The sequence below is a fragment of the Impatiens glandulifera genome, chromosome 1 (genome assembly GCF_907164915.1).
Source record: "Impatiens glandulifera chromosome 1, dImpGla2.1, whole genome shotgun sequence".
Taxonomy (NCBI): domain Eukaryota; kingdom Viridiplantae; phylum Streptophyta; class Magnoliopsida; order Ericales; family Balsaminaceae; genus Impatiens; species Impatiens glandulifera.
Window position 1 is genome coordinate 74550384 of NC_061862.1, and position 9232 is coordinate 74559615.

Sequence of the window (9232 nt, forward strand, 5' to 3'; positions counted from 1 at the left end):
AAAGAAGTTTAAAATTTTGGAAGAACTCTAAAAACCTAATTGTCATCTTATTCAATTTAAATAGTTAGACTGGTTGATATTATTATCAAATAAATAGACCAACAAAACAATAAAAGTTAGAAAAATTCCCTAGCATATAGTATTCTAAAAATTCCAAAGAACTCAGAAGCCTTAATGTCACATTGAAGATGATCATAGCAGATATTGTAGCCATTATAGGCAAATTTCATCGCTGCACTATTCTACTGTTGAAGAAATTTCTTATTTCATCATCTATTTTGAATCTTTTATTCTTCAAATTGTAAAAAAATGTGATCAATTATTAAATTCAAAATTATATATATATATATATATTTGAATAAGAATATATGTTCTATCATTTATATATATATAACAAATTATAAATTAATAATTTAATATACAAATTAAAAATATATATATTAGTTAATTTAATTATTTCTTCGTGACATACCACATACCACTTTTGTATGTATTTTGATGAGACAACACCTATAAGTTATTAAATAAAGATTCAAATAAGTTTGTTAAATATATATATATATATAGATGCCGAAAATTACACCACCCCACACCACAATCAAACAACTCCACCTAAAAAAGCTAAGTAAGCATATTTAGCTTGTTCTTATGTCAAGAAATCAGCACAAATCAGACATTTATAACTGAAAATAAGGTAGGTATATATAGCTGTTGGAACCACATCTATATGAATTGATGAACACTCTACATACAAAGAAAGACAGACGGAACAGAACAAAGACAGGAATAACATCAACAGTAGCAACTCACACAACATCAATTCGAATGTAGAGAACCTCAGAAAACGAGGAATTTACTTACGGTTGCATGCTGGTGGTGGATTGAAAGTTATATATGTGTTTTTGGATTTCCATCTCTTTTTTTACTTACTACACTTCGTCGCTGCCACTTTGGTTTCCGTTTTTCAGTATATTGAGTTTGCAGAGAGGGCAAGTCGCGTTTATGTGCAACCATTTGTCTATGCATGTACAGTGAAAATGATGGCGGCATGGCAGTTCGCGCAGTTCTGTTCCATCGTCGTATGGACACAGACAAATGCAACACTCCTGTTTCCATAACATATACATTTTTAATTCAAATATTACAAATCAAAGTAGAGATTTGTCACATCATCTGCTTTTATTTCATTAATTTTTCTGTTTGCATTAACTCTCTTAGGTCTTCTTGTTTTCTTATAAACTTGTGTAACTTTTTACTTTCGAAATCCGAAATTATAGCATGACCCAAAGTCATGACCCCACTTCAACTTAAGAAGTTCTTAGTGAGAATCGAACCTTAAACAAAGACTCTATTCCCTTGAGCTAGTCTAGCGGGTTTGTATAAATTTGTTAATACTTTATTCTTTTTGTATAATAATGCTTGGATTAAAGTAAAAAATACATTGAACCTATTTAGAAACTGGTATTGTTCGTCACAATCAAGATTACTTCAATATCACCACAAAGTTCAAATTGAAAGCGATATTTTTTTCGTTTAGTACAAGGCTTTTCCTAGATCATGATCCAAATTATAGTGTATTTTTGTTGAATCAATTGGTATACAAATTATTTTCTACATCATTATTATACATGTTGAATTATTTATCAAAATAAAAAAGAATTCATTTGGCAAAAAAAGTGTCAGTCAAAACAAAATTATGTAGCCTAATCTAAAAAATTGTCAAAAAACTAGTTTTTTCATCAATTATTCACCTAAATATATTTCATCCAATTTAATCACTCTTCATACCAAATGCAAACAAAATTACTCTCAAAAGTGATTGCGATGGTGATTGTGACAAAATACCACTTTCTGAAAAGGCTCATGTGTAATTTTTGTATGCATTAGGCATAAAGATTTTTTTCTAGATCATAACCCAATTAACTTTTGGACCATGATCCATATTATTTATAAACATTATGATTTTTGAAATGATCAATAAAACAGCCATTTTGATTGAAGAATTTTGTTAAATTTCTAAAGAACAGCATAGTATGGCAATCAAAACAAAAAGAGGGAAAAAAGAAAACATACGGCGTCCTCCAGAGAAAGCATATGTTCTATAGGTGTATCAGTACCACATTCCGTCATTATTCCTCCAAAAGACTCTTGAATTTCTCCATTTTGTTTCTCAAATTCGCCAATCCTCTTGAATTTGTACTTAGGCAGTCGTTCAATATCTTCCTTGGTCGCTCCTTCCTAGTATATTTAGCATAGTAAACAGTGAATGATACAATAATCAAATTTGCTTACTTCGAAAATATGAGGAAAAAAAGGAAACTTACACAAGTCCTCAACCATTTCAATCTTAGCCGTCAATCAACAAAACATTTATAGAGACAAAAAAAGAATTACCTGGTCTGCTACAGCATACAAAATTGCAATAATACATGGCAGACAGCAACAGACAGCAATACCAATTACACATGCGACAGCAACACAGATAACAACAAAGAAGACATCAAATGCCAAGAACGTGATACAAAGCCTGCGTAAGTCATTTGCAATCTATAATTATTCTCAAAATGACATTATATAAAAGAAAAAAGATGCAAAGGGTTCTCAGATATACCAGTAAAGTAGAGGGGCGTCAGTTGTTAAAGAATCACCGCCGGCTGAAACCCAGTAGAATCCGACAATCCACCAAATGAAAGAGAACATTGTATTGGCAGACTCCAGATGCTTAGCAACACTATCATAAAAAAATATTGGGAACATTTACAATTCAGATAAAATCATCTGTATTGAGTAATTACTTTTTGAACTTTGTTTGCAGCAAAGGTTGTAAATCCATTTTTATCTATTTCGCAATTGATATTCAAGGTACAATCATATTCCAAGACAGTGTTGAATGAGATCTTTAGGCATATATTTTTCATGTGATTCATGATCCGGAAAAAATTACATTTGTTATGCTTGCCAATAATCACAATGTTCTATAAAATAATCTCGACCATGATTCAAAAATAAATCTCTATACCAAATGAAGAAAAATTACAGTATGATAAGATCATGATCTAGAAAAATATTTACAAACCAAATGAAGCAAAAAGAACACCAAAAAATATTTTGGATCATGATCAAGAAAAATTCTTACACCAAACTAATAAAAACCACTTCCAATTTTAGGTTTCCCGATTTTCCAGTAGGATTGTGATAGAGATTATGACAAAATACGAGTTTCCAAATAGAATCGATAATTTAACAAAGTGTTAAAGTGCAATGAATAGGAAAGTAAGCCAGATCAACCTAGACCCAACTGAAGAGGCAACTCAAGCAATCAGTTAATAAGTCACCATAATTAAATACTACAAGTCAATTACAGAGTAAAACTTGTAATCAAGAGTGAAATTAAAACAGATTTTCACAATGAGTCTGCAGCAGAAAAGAACATCTTTCTTTGTGCATTCCTGAGATAGATTTCATCCAAACTGGTAAAATTAAAGTTCTAGGCCTTGTTTCATCATTGATTTAACAAAGTGTACAAGTGCAATGAATAGGAAGTAAGCCACATCAACCTAGACCCAGTTGAAGAGGCAACTCAAGCAAGCAGTTAATAGGAAGAGAAAAGAGTTACAATAATCAAATACTAAAAGCCAATTACATAGTAGAAATGGTAATCAGGAGTAAAACTAAAACAGATTTTCACAATGAGCATGCGGAAGAGAACATCTTCGTTTGTGCATTACTGAGATAGATCACATCCAAACTGGTAAAATTAATGTTCTAGGCCTTGTTTGATGAAGGGTTATTTGGATTTAATCCAAATAAACCCCTTACCCCATCATCAATCAAATCATTTGAATCATCAACTAAAATAGTCTTACTATATTTTCTAGACTAACCTAAAGGCTAAATAACTCTAAATAATCCACTTTTTCATCAAAAATAAGCCCTTGTTGCTTGTCCATATCTTATCTATATAGGCACTGAAAGATATTTTCTGTAAATTAATCTAATTGATCACCAAACATACAGCACGTAAGCAGAGGCCGTGAGGAGGCCCATGGGAAAAAGGGGGACTGAGAAAATTTCAAAAAGCCAATAGAGATAATTAAAAGCTTAAGCTGGGATGTATTTCATCCAACATATGATTAAAGCTTGAACATTATTCAATATCTTCATATACAGTTACAGTAGCAATTTTTGCTAGTCACCTCTTTCTGCATCTGACTTACTTTATATCCAGGTTTCAATAAGTTGACGACCTTCATGACCACTGTCCCTGACATGAGAACATAGACCCAGAACAAACTTTATTTCAACCACACTTTTTATAACTCCAAGTGAATAATTAAGTTTTATCATGTCCTCCATATGAATTCATCAACATAGTGTTGAATCAATCCAGTGCAAGCTGAAAAGCTCTCTGTTGTGAGGCATTCCCAATGGAACTTACATCCTAATCTCGTTGTAATCACTTAAGCTTTTAACCATGTACGAGTCTGATGTAGAAATGAGAGAATATCCTCCATTAAATGTTTACTGTCCCAGTGGTTCAAACTATAAATAGATAGGCCACTATGAAGCATCAACCACAATTAATGTTAACATCTATCAAACACTAAACAATCAATTGCATGATCTCTGGGTAACAATAGTTTGATCGATTTTAAAAGTGGATCACTATACTGGACCCAGACATCAGAAGGGAGGTAGCAGTTAACCTAAGATTTTGACAAAATCCTGTGACAAAGGAAGATATTTCAGGAGAAGTTACAAATCTATTAAGTAGAATAGAAGGGTCAGTATATAAGAATCCCATAGGCAATTGATTGTAATCATTCTATCTCTATATACAAAAAGGGGTCTTACTCACTTGATCCTTCTCACCACTATCTGACTATATTTCTTCTTCCATGAATTCTATCTCATTCTTTCTTATGTTACCTAATAGTGTTAACTATAGTTAGCCCTACAAATTCAACATGAGACAACACAACTCGACTTATCTACCATCAGAAAACGAGGTCAACTTGAGCAAAACTAACACAAGGATCACTAGACATGTACAATTAGAAGATAATCATAAAGCACACCATATCCAATTGATAAAGCACAATCTATAAAGCTAATCAAACGATATCAGCAAGAATCAGAAACGCAAATGGAGGAGAAACAACAGATCTACCTCGTCTCATCTTCATTCTGATGACGTTCCTGAGCATACTCTCCATAGTCCCCTTCATCACTTCCCGAGCTAGAATTGGAGTTCATACTATTCCAACCACCACCATTCTCTCGCTGCAACAAATTCTCAGAAGACGTTGTCAGCTGCAGCCGCCGCCTATACTCTACAGCAACGCACACCATATGAAGCACGCACTGCAAGGCGTAACCTATAATCCAAAGCCGAAGAGGCAACTCCGGAAGCTCATTTCGGCTCAAAATCATCACAGCAGCCGCGACAACAACGAATATGAAGTTCCATAAGAGGTCGAGTACCACGATAGGGCGAGAATAAGCCCAATCGCTCTGTCTATCCTCGATTTGCTCAGCTGCTGCCTCCCTTACCCTCATTGAGGGCTCACGCATAATCCGTCGGCTACTCGCACGACGGAGAAACCTCGCAGCACCTCGAAGACTCGGTGGTCGTCGGACGAACCGACGACTCCGGTACAACTGATCGGCGAGAAGCGGCGCTTCCAGACCGCCGGCGGCAGTGGTCTCATCGACCGGAGAAGGAGATGACATCACCTGAGAATATACACGGATTTGTTTTCCTTGTGCGAGCAGATCAAGTAGTCTGAGTTGAAATTGATTGAGGTTGGTTCAGAGCCCTAGTTTAGATCGAACGGCCGGAGATGGAGAACGACTTGTCGGACGGTGAGGATTGTTTGTGCTCTACACGGTGAACTGGACAACTCTTTTCAATGTGAATCCGTTGGACAAAGGAGAGAGAGAGAAGGTCCTGGTGACAATGGCCAAGAGACTCTCCCAATATGTTAGCATAGTATTGGTAAATTATTTAATTTTTAATGGTTGATTATCCACGCCAACTATAAAAAAAACACAAAATAAAATTTGACAAATAATAATTAACATTTTCTAACAATAAATTATTAAAAAAACAAATATTGTAAAAATTGATACTTTTTTCATAAAGTTTAGGACTATTTATTCATTAAAAAAATGGAAAAAAATAAAACACGAGTTTTTGGAATTAAGGAAAAACAATTTGACCTAACTTAAAAAGAATCAAAGACAACCAAATAAAAAAAAATAACAATTCAAAACAAATGAATATCAAAAAGTTTTAACAATTAATCCTTGTTAAGAGGATTTATAGTGTCTTAAATAAATTAAATAAAGAAGTTTCAATGACTTTTCAATACTAGACATTTCATCTTTTACATAGTTATATAAAATGAGATTTTGTTTTAACGATTTGAAAAATCGTTAAATTATTGTCTACGTGGTATTAATAAATAAATAAAATATCGTAACTAATTTTCACTACTGAATTGAAGGTTTTTAAAGAATTAATAGTCAAAACCCTCACTTCCCAGAAATTCGATAGTTAAATTAGTGACATTAATATTTTAACGTTAAGGAGTTTGTCAATTGTGATGTCTGTCACAAAAAAAAAAAATTCTAAAAAAAAATTGTCCCAATAAGAATTCTCAATTAGATTCAATAATTCAACCAACATTTCTTATGCTTTTAATAATCATATAATTATATATATCCAACATTCTAATTTTAAAAAATGTTTTTGTTAAGAAATAAATAAATAAACCACATTATTATCTATGATTTTATCTACACAAATAATATTATACTAAATTAATAAGTAAAAAAAACATTATAATTAATAAATTTTAACAATCTTATTAAAAAATATTAAATAATTATTTTAAATTTTACTTTAACTGTTTTTCAATAGAATTTGATTCTATAGTAAGAAAATAGCAATTTTCAAATGGAATTTAAATTGTTTATTATGATATTTGTTTAAAATCTAGACAAAATTCCCTTCTATTAGGAATCAATTCTTAATTTCTTAAGTTTTTTTTTACATTTCTAGGTTATAGTATAAAATTTCAAGATATTAATTAGACTCATTTTAGAACACTATTATTTCTCAAATTGTTTTTAATATTGAAGCACCTCTAAAAATAAAATATATGAAATATATTACAATTATATTATATATTATAGTCTTGATCTATATCCACAATTCCACATAACAAATAATTATAAATTTCCCCATGTCCTTTCACCATCCTAAAAGAATCTAAGTTTTTTTATAATTAGTTTATTGTATCATTCATAACAACTTACACTTTCTCTTTTTCTTTTTCTTTTATTAGATTAATTTTTTTTTTTTTAAAGAAAGATAAAGTCTAGTTTATATCTCATTTCAATTTAAAAAATTCTTAAAAGAGAATTGAGTGTGACATATTTTATATTTTTAGATAATATTTTTTCACTTAAACTATTATAGTGAATTAACAATTTATATTTTATACGAGATAAAAATGTATATATTTATCTTACTCACACTAAATTAAGAAAAATTTAATTTTTTATATAGGTTTACACTTAAATATAAAAAAGAAAAATTAAATGAAACCATTAATAGAAGCTTAAGTGAGGTGCTATCATTAAAAACATACTAATGTTAAAATATGTTAATTTTATGAATCCATCCAAAAGAAACCACAATAATAATAAAGTTAACTATTTAAGATGTGAAATAACTAAGTGACTAAAGGTGACATCATGAAAACAATATAAATCCAGCTCTTTCCTCTTTGGATCCTATATTGGGGGTATTTCTCCATCTTGTTAGTTGTCACCATTTTCATTATTGCCAAACAATCAAAATCTTTATTAACATACATATATAATTTCTTACATCATGTTTCTTTATTATTATTATTATTATTATTATTATTATTATTATTGTTGTTGTTAGTATTATTATAGGGTGGTTTTTACTTGTATATATTCCTCCTTACAACTATTAAATTGACCATTAAAAATCATCTAATTGAATTTTTATTTTATGAATATTTACCTTTTTTTTAAGTGAATGAGTAGAGTAATTTAGCAAATGATGTGTATCAATTCAATGTGGTTTAATGGTTTGAATTGTTTGTAATATGGAGAATTATGTATGTTCTAATTGAATTGGGTAATGTTTAAATGGGTCGGGTCAACCCAGGTGGAACTTGATTCATGTCACATACTCGTGTTTTAAAATGGGTTGGATTGTATATCCGGGTCATATCATATGATAAAGGGGTCAATTCATGGCACGGTTTAAGGGGATATTGTGATACGAGAAAATGCACAAGGGAACTTAAGTTCGGTCTTAAACATTTGACTCAGTGTCATTCCTAAATTTTTTTTATATGATATTATTTTTGTTACTAAACATTTTGGATGTGTTCACATTAATCCATTTAAACCATTCATTTTTTATTATATGTCTAACTAATTTTTATTTTTAAATGTAATTTCATTTTGATCAATATTCGTATAAGATAATTAAACAGTATATAGTTTTTTTTTTAAAAGTAAGTATCGGGTTTCTCGACCAAATACACTTACCCATGTTGGCCCTATATTATAAGGATGGAAACATGTAACATAATACTGTCACGTTTACAAATTGGTTTATAATTTAATGTGTAAGATCATCTAAATGAAAATTAAATTTATATTACTTTGATGTTTAATAATTATTTTATAAATGATAAATGAAGAGAAAACTTTATACAAATCTTGGAGTTCTTATTGTCATCGGATTTGTGGAATACTCAACCTCAAATTAAGTTTAATATAATTTAGATAGGAATGAGGTATAACATCTTATTGTCATCTATAATAAATTTCAATTTAAATTAGATATTGTAAATCATTAGGATTTAATTAAAGTAATAGTAACTATTATACTTGTAGAAGGTTGGAAAGAAAATAAAATGCAATGATTGTATCACTTTTTCAAAGGCTTGATTTAGACAATGAAATAACTTATCACGTGTTAAATCATGGATTATGGATGACCAAATATTAATATAGAAAATAAATACAAGGGAGATAATTTATTAGGATGTGGATATAAGTGAATACCAAACAAGGCATAAGAAAAAGTAAAAGTGGACTTTCATTTTCATCTAATCAGGAAAAGGAGCTTGCAAATGAAGTAAAAGGAAGAAGACAAATTTAATGTAATTAGTACAAT

General features: G+C 30.3%; 1 protein-coding gene across 1 annotated transcript; it reads right to left on the reverse strand.

The window, feature by feature from the left end:
- Positions 1 to 653: 653 nt before the first annotated feature.
- On the reverse strand, positions 654 to 5959 carry LOC124918918 (E3 ubiquitin-protein ligase At1g12760-like). Its single transcript, XM_047458992.1, has 5 exons — positions 5171 to 5959; positions 2612 to 2731; positions 2395 to 2527; positions 2074 to 2238; positions 654 to 1106 (listed from the first exon to the last, which is right to left on the reverse strand). The coding sequence occupies exons 1-5, from the start codon at positions 5731 to 5733 to the stop codon at positions 930 to 932; spliced, it is 1158 nt and encodes a 385-aa protein (XP_047314948.1). The 5' UTR covers positions 5734 to 5959; the 3' UTR covers positions 654 to 929.
- Positions 5960 to 9232: the final 3273 nt, after the last annotated feature.